Source organism: Diadema antillarum, unplaced genomic scaffold, assembly GCF_040938485.1.
Source record: "Diadema antillarum isolate AM-2024a unplaced genomic scaffold, OU_Dant_1.0 seq00002362_RagTag, whole genome shotgun sequence".
In the NCBI taxonomy this organism is placed as follows: domain Eukaryota; kingdom Metazoa; phylum Echinodermata; class Echinoidea; order Diadematoida; family Diadematidae; genus Diadema; species Diadema antillarum.
The window spans coordinates 179,186-191,948 of record NW_027272976.1 but is presented as its reverse complement, the minus strand read 5'-3'; the positions used below and the strand labels follow the sequence as shown (position 1 = coordinate 191,948).

The following is a 12,763-nucleotide window of genomic DNA, read 5'->3' as shown; positions in this document are numbered from 1 at the left end:
AATCCATAAGCAAGTTCAAATTAAAAGGAATGACAGAATCCCTTCATCACATTAGCACTTAGTGTCTTGCGTCAGTTTTTCCTTACTTTGATGAATTTTCTGGAAATAATTCAAGTCTTTGTTGTTGTTGTTGTTGTAGCTTCTTTCTTATTCATCATCATTATCAAGCAGAGTTACGACCATTACTATATCCTTTGTCTCTTGGGTGAAGATTTTCACATCTGTAATTTACACTTTCAACAATATTTGCAATAAATCAATTTTTCATATTTATTTCAGCTAATGGATTGGATTCGGGAGTCGAGAGTAGGTAACCCCCCCCCCCCAAAAAAAAAGAAGAAGAAAAAACAACAAACAAACACACAAATAAACAGAAGAACTTAAAGCATCTAAAATCTGCATTTTATAGAAACTCATTTACATGCCCTTTTACATAATATTCATTGATTTGGCTCTGCAATTTTGAGTACATGTACTTACTTGATTTCCACTTTCCACATGGGTAGTATACAGTGATGTACTATCCCCAGTTGATTTACTCTGCTGACTGCACCATTCCTCGTTCTCTGCCAGCAGAGGTAATGTCTTGCAGAATTTAAACAGTCGTCAGGACATCATCGTCACCCACTTTGGTGCCATCGGCATCCCTTTCCAAGACATCCTGATTCCTAATGGGCTTTACATTCAATTTTCACCACCTGTTGAGTTATGAAGAATTTACAGGGAATAAAACTGAATTTCACTCAAAATATAGTCACTAACCCATCGTCATTCACATGAAAGATACTTCATAACTTCGTAAAATTAAAGATACAGTGAGTTTACCCGCTAGGCCGATTTTACCCATAACTACGGTACCGGTAATCTGTAGAGTGTAGGAATATTGTAACGTTAACAACAATAACACGTTACAGTTAGAGGAGAGCGTTCCCCGTTCTAACGTTAGATTTAGAAATAGAAAACTAAAACAAACGAGCAAAATCTTTCAGGGCGTAGCCTATTTCTACGCCTACTACAGTTTTAACTTGTTACATTAAACGAGGGCAATTTTGCAATAAATCTTGTTATTCACCGACTTAGCAGACTTAGCAGACTTACCGCTTTCATGCAGGCCGGCCAGGCTAGAACTTTATCGCTTCGACGCCATCTTAGCTAGATCCGCTCCTTTAGCTGTATACATTATACAGCTAGTACGACAATACAGTCAGTGCAGTAGATCGAGTCGTAAGGACAGTGTAGTGGGCGATAACAAGCCTCGAACGAATGCGCACGTACTGTAGGCCTACGCACATCACGCTGCTAGGGCAGCGCCAGCCAGGCAATCAGACAGATCCATCCGCACAGGACGTACGCGCACATCTCCTTTCCCGCCAATTGTGCATTGATTATGGTCATATTATGCATAGCACGAGTGTGCGCTAGAAGCGCACGCACAGGGCACCACTGCGTGCGTTGTGGCCGCGGCCGTCATGTCACAATTCCATGCGCTGCTGACTTGTAGAGTACGAGTAGCACAGTGTTTATGTTAAACATGTGCGGTGTTTAGAACGTGTTTACGAGGCGTTCTAAATGTAAACGCGTCTGTTTACCCTGACAGTAGAAGTGTTTAGGCCTAACCAACAAACATTTGGGTAATGCCCTAAACCATGAACGAAATTATTAACAAAGGCAACTCCCATTTTTTTCTAGCAGTTAAAATATAGAACTGTACATGCGAAACCAAAATATAAATTTATTACAGTTGTATTACATAATTTTAGGTTATCCTATTTCCTTATTGATTAGGCATTGCCATGAAAGGCCTAAAACATGAATTATTTCATAGTGTATCTTGATGTCGTCACAGTTTCCACTTTCTCGTGATAAAAGGAAACTAGAAATTGCAATTTACACACCATTTCCAACACTCCTTCATATGTATGGACATAGCCAGAATAAACACTCCAACTAAACACTCCAAGCTAAACACTTTAACTCTCAATACTTTACACGTGCTATACACACCGGGTGTTTAGATGTTAAACAAAGTGTTTAGATTTTCAACACTGTGTTTAGTTCATAAACATGTCGCATGTCGCATTTTTTACAGTGTACCTCTGAAAATCAAAGTTGATATGGTTTCAAATAAGATCAAGCAAAAATTGCACGAATTTTGAGAACCGAGCATGAGGTGGAAATGATGTTACAGGTTTTCGTGTTTACACGAAACAGTGCAATCGCGATATAGTCACATAATAATGCAAATTAAGGAATTCAGTGATGTTGACGCCTCGCTATCAGTCTCAAATTCATCTGTACAAAGAAGCTTTACTAAATATCCCGTTTTTGATTAAATCTATAAGAAAATACATTGATGTTATTCTAACTGTGTAATAGCTTTGTTTCGACAACCTTTACAGAGTAATATGGAGTTGCGAAATCATTGACGTAATCCTTGTCAATTGTTCGCAGGTACTTATTCGAAGTTCATCTCGTTTTGACTGATAATGTTGATAATCTTATTCTTCGCTCTCTGTACGATCACAGATCGCTAACACTCCCTCTAAATGCAAGTTTCATATTCTATGTGTAATAGAACATATTAGGTAAAGCATTCTGTTCATGAACTGACTTTGTAAGGATTCTTCTTCTTCTTCTTCTTCTTCTTCTTCTTCTTCTTCTTCTTCTGATTTGATAGGGAGGAAGGGGGCGAAGAAATGCCATTCGCGACCGCTCATTGAGATGGCCAAATGGGGTGGTTCCCTACACCATCGATAACCGATTCGGTAAGTCCCGCCGGAAACAAACTCAACTGCGCAATCACACGAACTCTTTGAACTTCCAACCCGAGTCCTGTCATCATAATATCCGGTTTACAGTTCAGACATTTTTCAGTAACTTCATTGACAGGCGATCACTTTATAGATTGTTTTTCAGTAGAGCATTCATATTCTATGAACATTTTGGTCAAAAAAAAAATTGCCCTCAACCACCAAAGAGGTTGCCGAGAATTGCTTTTCAAATTCTATGATAAATTGCTTCTCAACCCAGCATTGCTTTTCCAACAATCGACTCACAGCTCCATTCGCCTTCTTTTGTCTGAATATAAGTGTCACTTGTTTCTTTCGAACCATGATCACGCCATGCAGACTACGGGGCTCGCCAGCGTATCCAAACAGCCATTCAGAGGTACCATGACACCACGTGTATTCGCTTTGTGCAGCGGACCAACCAGCGGGACTATGTCGAGGTCTTTCCTGGCAACGGGTAAGAAAACAACAAAAGAAAAACAAAAGCAAACAAACAAAACGACAGCGACGTGACAGAGAAAAACTACAAAAGGAAGAGACAATCACCAGGTCTTTCCTTCCAGCTAATTGATCAAAATTCCACTGACAAAGCACTAGCTATTTTGGCAGATAAGACTCCGTGTGAACGAATCGCAGTGACTTAAAGGTCCTGTTTACCTTTAGGAACAGTGATTTGAAAAAAATGTTCAAGATATCACATTTCGTGCATATGTGTTGGTCAGCTGTATCACACAACGTCCTACCATATAAGATAAAGCAATAAAGCATAAAATATACGGAGATTTTGTTTTTCTCAATAAACCATAACTGTAGACGGTTTGGTCCGGAAACATTTTTATCATAACTATTGTTCACATTTTGTATATTTAACAATGCTTAATGTTGATTATACTGATTCAAATTTTTACATTGGTTGTTTCTATCCCTAACTCACATTTTAGAACTATTTTGAAGCACTACTGTTTGGTTTTTGTTTCATTTGCAAATGGTAAATAATGCCTTTAAACGTATGACCGCTGTCCATTTTGGTATCTACATTGTATAACTCTTTACTCCTGTGCTCACACGCCGTTTTCTTTTCTTCTTCTCCCGTTACCTTCAGTCAATCTTCTGCATATTAATGTTTGATCAAACAGCTATCAAGCTTAAATTGCACATTGATGGGTATTCCACGTGACATTAGCTTTTTTTTAAACAAAGTGTATATCACTCTGTTCTATGCTCTATATACGTAGCTGCTATTCATTAGTCGGGCGTGTCGGTGGTCGCCAGCAGCTGTCTCTCGGGGTGGGCTGCACGACAAATTTGGGCACCATCATCCACGAATTCATGCACGCCATCGGGTTCCAGCACGAGCAGACCAGAGCTGATCGAGATAGCTTTGTCTACATCTACACCCAGAACATCATCAGAGGTAACGACCTCTAGGATTCCCAATCTTGAATATTAGCAATTATAATCATTATAAGCTATTGTAGTTGATAGTATAGTGCTTTACTATTACTAACTCAATGTGATTTCAATTAGCACAAACGCAGAAATACCCCCCCCCCCTCCCGCAAAACCCCCGAGGCCCCGACAGCAGCAGCAGCAGTAACAGTTTAGTATCGATTATACAGTTTTATTTCCCTAGCAATTGTAACTAAATCCCAAGTAAATGTAGTACAAGAGACGAGAGATACACAGCGATAATCAAGAATGAGCTTTCTGCCTCGAATCACTTGTAAACGATCGAAGCATTTCCTCTGCAGTGTCGGTTGTGACCATCTCTGTAGTATCGATAGCAGTTGAGTCCAGCAAGAGTGTCATCACTTTCACAACTTTTGTCCGATTTAAAATTCCGCAGGGCTCGAATACAACTTCGACAAGTACGATCTGACTCGGATCGACCACCTCGGCACTTCGTACGACTACTTCTCCGTCATGCACTACCACATGACCGCCTTCAGCGCTAACGGCCAACCGACCATCGTCGCACGCGACCAGAGAGTGCGACTCGATTACCGGTCCGATTTCAGCAATGTTGACATCGACGAAATCAATATCCTCTATGAATGCAGTGAGTGCAACGGTCATTTCCCTTCTTTGAGTAGGGCAGAGTTTGACTGGCTTGGACTAACTTGCTTTTATCTTACTTGGACTAACGCCTGAGCGGATCCGAGGGAGAGAAGAATAGAATCATTAAATGAGAGAAAGATGTTATTTAGAGGGGGGAAGGTTCAGGTGCCATTTTCTTTACTTTGTCTCCCTCCACGAATTAAATTTGATAAGATCGCAACTGCTGATCTGTAAATTAAAAAACATGTCGGAAAGCAGTAGATGACAGGTTCGAGTACCACTGAATCCTTTTTTCCGACATGCTTCTTAATTTACAGATCAGTAGTTACGATCTTAACAAATTCAATTTGTAGAGGGAGACAAATTAAAAGAAGATGGCACCTAAATAGAATCACTATCAGAATGTAATTACGAAGTACCCACTTTTGCACCTTTTGTAGCATGCTACATATATATATATATATATATATATGTATATATTTTTAATGTCAAAAAATGCAAAACGTTGAGCACTTCTCTTTATTCGGCATTTCTCTTTCCACACTCCATATTGCACCAGGTTGGTCTCTTGCAATATACACACACACAGTTACCTGTATTTTATAATGGCCTTATTCTCATACCGCTTCTGCAATTTACCATTCACGTAAATACAACAATGTCTTCAATTATATTCCTCTTGACGCTTGTCGTGAGTGCGGCAGTCAAGTAACGAGCAGGAATAATCCTTACATCTGTACAATTATGAAGATAAAAATGAAAGTAGCAAAGACAACCCTGCATGGATGCATATTCTTAAAACCCATTTTAGTCATTCTAGTCCATTTATTTATTATCCGTTGTTATGAGATTTAAGCCAAGAACTTCATCAAGATGGGAAAATGAATTTGATTGCCATGACCTTTTATGTGAGTCATATAGGTGTATATAGGTATATACATAAATATACATACATAGATTGATTGATTGGCTCATTCATTCATTCATTCATTCATTCATTCATTCATTCATTCGTTCGTTCAGTCAGTCAGTCAGTCATTCGTTCCTTATTTACTTATTTTTTTCTCCTTTTTTTTTTCGCAGGCAACACCGGTGGTGGTGGAGATGATGGGACAAACCCGACAAGTAAGAATGAGTGGTAACTTCATCTTTGAACACCAAGAGTATCAACACACAATACGATCATATAAAGTCCCACTGCGTACCAAATGGAGTGCAGACCGCTATTATACGGATTCAGGCAAAACACAGAGAAATACACGGATGTCCCCATTCCTATACTGCTTCAGCACTTCCAGTGATGCAATGTTATTAAAGCATCAATTTTGAGGGGTTTGCTTTGTTTCTGATGTACTGTTTTGTCATTTGACGCTCCTCTTCAATTATCGAAGACAACTTGATTCCCATAGAACAACGTCAATCCCCACCATTCGTCAGATGTTTAAGGTTTCTTTCTATATCTAGCTATCTATTTATCTTCTTGATTCATTTGTCCTTATGTCCCCATTAATTGTTTAGACCCAGATGATTGTGTTGACAAGAATGAATACTGTCAGGCCTGGGCCGAAGCGGGTTTCTGTCAGCGTAACCCCCAGTGGATGTTGGCCAACTGTCTCATCAGCTGCGACGTCTGCCAACCCGATACAGGTATCAGAGAGTAATTTTTGTGGCTTCGTGCATGCCTCATGTCTCATGCGATCATAATTACAATCTTATGCTGCTCTTTTAGCATTCCTCCCCAACCCAGCATTTTCATAAATTCAAAATGTTTTAGTCGTTCCTAATTTCATTTTAGCTGTCAATGGCATACTTATAGATTTTACATAAGATCATTATACTTTGAAATGTCAATATATGCACTTATCTTCTGTTAAAGAAAAGACATTTACATGTTTTGTTGGAGATGGATAATGAATAAACTATAGGAACGAACTAACAAATGAATGAATACATGGTTACCGCTGTCAGGAATATATGCAAATTAATGACCGTTCTCTTTTCTCCGCTTGAAAAACCAGAGAGACATCACACCCACGCCTCACCCCCTTTGAAAACAGTAGTAAACTTTAATCTGTAATGCTGTAATCTGTACTGTAACGAACATGACTCAGAAGCAGAAACCGTAGAATCTTCTGTGATCTTTGTTGTTTTTTTGACGAACCACTCTCCTATCCTTTTCTTTCTTTCTATTTTCTTATCAGGCACCGGCGGAGGCAATGAAAGTGAGTACGAGGCAGATTTAGATTATTCAGACATTCCTTAGCGTTACATCAAATTATAAAAGGATACTTTCAATCAGTTGACGTCTTAGAAGATCGTATGATTTTTTCCCCATATGATAATATGGGCCTTGCGTTCTCGAACAATCCCAAAGTAATGAATTAGACTGGGAAGACAAGTTAATTAAACTCGTTAATTTCTGTGTACTTGAAAAGTACTACGGGGAAAAACATTAAATCGCATGGTGCATCGCTCGGATAGGACATAAAATGGAGGTCCCGTGTATGAGAGAGTCACAGCTCATGCACGTAAAAGATCCCGCTTCATTCATTCATCGCAAAGAGCAGGGTGTCTAACCCGGTGAAGTGGTCCTACCCCACATCCAACTGGACCCCATGGAAGACCAGCTTAGTATAGCTGAATATGGGTTATCCAGCCATCTTCACAGATGGAAAATGAACAACAACAACAACAATAACAAGCATCAAAGAAAAAATTGAAACGAGTCTTCATCTCAATATACTGACGCTACAAAACTTCCGTCCTTTTTTTTTCACGTTCATTAAAACCTTGGAAATAACTTCAGTGTGACCATACAAAAGTCATTGCTTTTATAATGACCTGTATCTGAAAGGCGCCGTTGTACATTTGAACCTTTGTTATTTTGTTTTTCGGTCTAACATCTCCTCTACTTTATTTTCTTCGTGTTGACAGACTGCAGGGATATGGACGAAAGCTGTGAATACTGGGCAAGCATTGGTGAATGTGAGGCCAATCCATCATGGATGCTGCCAAATTGTCAAGTCAGCTGCAATCAGTGTGACGTCGTAACAGGTGAAAATGATGGACAGACAGACAGACAAATAAACAAACATACAAGACAAAATCAAAACGCACCAATAAAGCAGCCGAAACTCTTTTGTGGAATCTATGGCAACTACCCCCTGGGCAATTACCCCAGACCCTCCCCCTGATCTTCTTATCCCAATCCTAATCCTGAACCTAATCCTAACTCTAACCCAAATTCTAATCCTAAACCTAGCCCTAATCCTAATTTTTACTCTAACGTTATCACTAACTAGTATTTAGCCGGGGGTTATTGATTGACGCTTTCATGAGTGTGTGAGCGTCGAAGAGGATGCTTCACACATGCTGCAACCAGAGCCCAAGAGTCCCTTTATATCTCTACCAACGACCAGTGACCTGTATCAGGGCAATTACCCCCCCCCCCCCCTTCCCGGCTAAATACTGGTTAGTAATAAGGTTAGAGTCAAGATCGGGGTTAGGGTTAGGCTTAGGGTTAGAGTTTGGGGTAGGGTTAGGATTAGGTTCAGGATTAGGATTAAGGTTAGGATCAGGGGAAGGATCCGGGGTAAATGCCAAGGGGGTAATTGGCCCAGACCCCAGTGGCCACGAAGATCACTTCACGGGCACTGCTAACAGCCAGCTAAAACCCCCTAGCTCTAATCATGCAGCTTCTGTAGCAGCTCCATGCTCTAATGAGGGCGCTACTCTGAAAGTTGGACCAGAACCATCAAAACACAGCTGAAGGTTGGCTGACAACCTGCACTATGCTCTAATGTGCATTATGGCGACATGATCCTTTCTTAGACAAAGTATGTAACAAAGGAGTACACACGCCATCATGATATTGTGACTGACTGAAACCGAGTTGACCCTTCCCTCCCCCCCCCCCCCCGACTGTGATTCTAATTGTAAACCGTGACACAATAATTGTCAGCGGAAGTCAGTTCGTAATGTAGGGAATAGAAATGATTTTATGTCCTAAACATACCAATTAGATACACCAGGTGCATACATAACTTAGTATGAGAGTGCAAAACAATGAATTTATGAAAATATGTTACCTTATGCCAATTTGCAATTTGAATGATAGCAATTAAACTGAGAAACGAAATTGTGAACGTTGGCATGATGGAGTAAGTGGTATCACTGCACACAATCACTGACTACACATTTTATTCTAAAGCATTGTTTCATGTTTTGGCATATACAGTAACTGGCCACAGGGCTTGATATCGGTACGATGAAATCATCCCTAATTAAAACTATGTGTGCTCTCTTCTATGCTTGACCAGAAAACTGCGTGGACCTGAACGACAACTGCGCCCTGTGGGCTCGATTTGACCAGTGCTCGGTTAACCCAGACTACATGCTGACGAACTGCCCGAAATCGTGCGGACAGTGCAGTGAAGGCCTAATGAAAAGTAAGTGCATAGCGCCATCTACTGTCGAAAGCTCAACTTAAAGGGATGATGGTATTAGTATTGGTGGAGGTGAGGATTGGGCTTTTAACATTTTTGCGAGATACTAAGAAACCACTTACGAAATAATACAGAGCATACCATTCTAACACGAATTCAAAGTTTATTAGATGAAAAATTGGTAGTGGAATGGCTGAGACATCCAAAAACAAAGTAAAACAAAGCGATCCTATTAAAAGGTGGGTCCCACCCTTTGTTAGGGTTGCTTTTTTTTTGTTGATATCTCAGCCATTTCAAAACCAATTTTCTTATATAAACGTTGAATCCCTCTTGGAATTACATGCTGTATCATATTTCATGAGATTTTTTTCAATATCTCACCAAAAAAAAAAAAAAAAAAAAAATGTTAGAAACCCAAAGTTAGGTCTCAACCAAAACTATACGATCCCTTTATGAGTTGGATAAAAGTATAATGTTGTGTGTGGTATCAAACCCACTGTTGACCGTTGAGTTTGATTCAGCTTACAGCGGTAAAATGACAGAAAAGAGATAAAAGATTCTTCTTCAAATTTAACGAAACTGCCTCACTTATTATTAATTTGATTAATATCATCATCGTCGTCGTCGTCGTCATTGTCGTCGCCACATCAATCACCTTCGTGTCTCTGTCATTTATTCGTGTTTCAAAGGTATTGAAGTGTAGATAATGTCTTCGAGACCCATGCGCGAGGACGAAATTCAGAAGAATATCACTTTATAGAGTAGCGATTCTCATAGAAGAAAAAAAAAACCTCACCAAACAAACAACAACAGCAGCAAAATCAAAAAGTAAAGACACCACATGCACGTAATAAGATCGCGCTTTTCATTCATTCATCGCAGAGAGCAGGGTGTTTAACCCGGTGAAGTGGTCCCGCCCTCTTGGCCAACTGAAACCCATGGAAGACCAGCTCGTGCAGCTGAATATGGGATATCCAGCCATCGTCTCAAATGGAAAAAATGAAATAACAAAAGGAAAAGGCAACTCAAGAACAAAATTGGGTCTTACATTCTCTAATTAGTACTTTTGATTTATGCCTCATATTCTTCCTCCCTCCATTTATTTTTTACAGGTTGCGAAGATTATAATGAAAACTGTCCTGATTGGGCAGCTTACGACCAATGCGACCTAAACCCGGGCTACATGAACTACAACTGCAGAAAGAGCTGCGGGCTCTGCACGGCCAGCTCACCTCTTGACCTCGTGCCGCAAGGTAGGCTAAAACAAAGCTATCCGTACACAAAATTTGGCCGACTCGGTTTCAGTTGGGCACGACATGGCGTATATTCCTTTGCTACTTTATTGTATAACAGAGCATTATGCCGCCATATCGTTACCCAGTGGAGCAGAGTTGGCCAAACTTTATCATTATGACCAGATGACACTGGGCGAAAAAAAAAAACAACTTAAGAAAGGCCCTCTATACTCGGAGCTTCACGAAAAAAAAAGTTGCAGGCTCATTTACCGCTTTGAACCAATAAACCCCCCCTCTCCATCCTCATAGCTGTATCAAGATTAGATTAATTGTCCAAGTGACACAATTAACATGGAATATATAGAAGACACGTTTTGACGTAAAGGATGGTGACGAAGAACACAATTGTTACCATGATCTGAGATAACAGAATGCGATTAATGAAAGGTTGATACGTAAGGAAACGAGACAAGTAATGTTTTTGTTTGTTTGTTTGTTTGTTTGTTTGTTTTATTTAAACACGGGTTAAATTTGGTTATATCATTGAGGATTGGAAAAAATAAGAAAATAGAGGAGGCGGAGAGATGACGCAGATGTCTTTGTGATTCTGTAAGTCTCAACATTACACAGTGAGGTTAGAGGTTCGAGCCCCGGTAACCGGGAATAGAATAGGAATTGCTACATTATTATGGTGGGTATGTATCATTCATTGACGATTCCGTATACATTATGTACTTGGGCGGTCGGTTAAAAAACGTTCCCGTGCATAGGTACTGAAATGTTGAAGCATGATTTTACAGGACCAGTATCGATTATTGACAGTATGGCTTATTATGTCGACATGATGAGAGTGAGTCAAATTGCGATAATGTACTAGTTATGATAATCAATGTAATTATCATCTTCATTCATTTCTATCATCGTCATTATACGCTTTCGCAGTGACGGAGGAGTGTGGTCAAGAAGAATCGCTATGCAATTAGTGGATAAACGCCATCTACGTCAGGGGAAGAGCGTTACTTTCACTTGCATCCATTTTTCTTTTTCTTTATTGGTTAAAAAAAAAAGAATCAGTGCACGAATCCTAAATTGTCAAAGTGGCCCTTCTACTAGTCGTTAGCATTCGAGCCTCAAAGAGCTGCCTGGCCTTTTCAGACGAATAATCCTCACTTCGACTCCACCCAACATGGATGTCCAAGAATAAGATATGCATCTCGTATGTCTGATGAGCATTCATGCATAATCAGTCTGTGTGCATCGACTTTTATTGTAGCTGCTTTACACAGACATTAATGTACTCCGCCTTTCCTTTTTCTCCCCAAAATTTAGCGCAATGCCAAGACACCAACGGTTACTGCTCAATCTACCAATCACAAGGCATGTGCGAGAGCAAGCCGGAGTACATGAACATGTTTTGCCCGTCGACTTGCGGGATGTGTCCGGAGCAACTCTATGCCGGTAACGGGGCGAGCGGCCGCTGGTCTCTGCAGCAGTGGTTGGTGGTTGCACTGGCCACTGTTGTTCTTCCCAGATTGGTATAGCCATGCCTCCATCCCTGCTTTAGATGTAACATTTTGTATAACCCAATTCTGATTAATGTCGACATCAAATCTAGTGTCAGTATTCCAAGAAATGCGTAAACATTACTTACTGTCAATGTTCATGGAACCCCTACAGGTCCTAATGTAGGAACGTGAGGACCTAACAAAATAAAACGCAGAAATTCAGTCATTCAATGTCTTACAAACTAAGCAGTGTTCTCAATAACACAAACATCCTAATCTTCGTGAACCCTGCTACAGAATTCTTTAGTTTGACACAGCAGCTGTCTCGTTGTCAAATGATTGCAAAAACAGGTAGGCCTCTAAGTCTATTACACTCATTACATCTTCTGAAATACGTGACGGTGTTTAAAAAGTCACTGTGACAAGTGAAATGTGACGAAAGACAATTCAGTCATTCTTTTCTTCGTCATCATAGAATTATTCAGTGGCAGAAAGTAATCAGAATGATTAAGATGTAATATCCACCAAAGCTCAGTAAGGGCTGTTTATATATGACAATGCAATGCTTAGTACTTTTGTTAATTTGAGATGATCTTTTCTGTACTTGATGATCCGTAAACATTGTGTCACAATCACAATACTAGCACTATGGATTGTTATTACTCTCTTACTGGTATTTTGTTCAGCTTAGATGAATAATATAAATGAAATTAAGTTATTACTATTTTTTT

General features: G+C 39.8%; 1 protein-coding gene across 1 annotated transcript; it reads left to right on the top strand.

The window, feature by feature from the left end:
• Positions 1 to 2,179: 2,179 nt before the first annotated feature.
• On the top strand, positions 2,180 to 12,551 carry LOC139714648 (zinc metalloproteinase nas-6-like). The gene is made up of 11 exons (XM_071626328.1): positions 2,180 to 2,188; positions 2,678 to 2,765; positions 3,129 to 3,246; positions 4,025 to 4,203; positions 4,636 to 4,878; positions 6,366 to 6,494; positions 7,049 to 7,069; positions 7,782 to 7,901; positions 9,167 to 9,295; positions 10,405 to 10,545; positions 11,857 to 12,551. Exons 1-11 carry the CDS (start codon positions 2,180 to 2,182, stop codon positions 12,066 to 12,068), a joined length of 1,389 nt encoding a protein of 462 aa, XP_071482429.1. The 3' UTR covers positions 12,069 to 12,551.
• Positions 12,552 to 12,763: the final 212 nt, after the last annotated feature.

Coding starts and splice junctions, on each gene's coding strand:
- LOC139714648 (XM_071626328.1), top strand. Junction 3,247..4,024: donor GAGGTCTTTCCTGGCAACGG/GTAAGAAAACAA, acceptor CTATATACGTAG/CTGCTATTCATTAGTCGGGC. Junction 10,546..11,856: donor TCTTGACCTCGTGCCGCAAG/GTAGGCTAAAAC, acceptor CCCAAAATTTAG/CGCAATGCCAAGACACCAAC.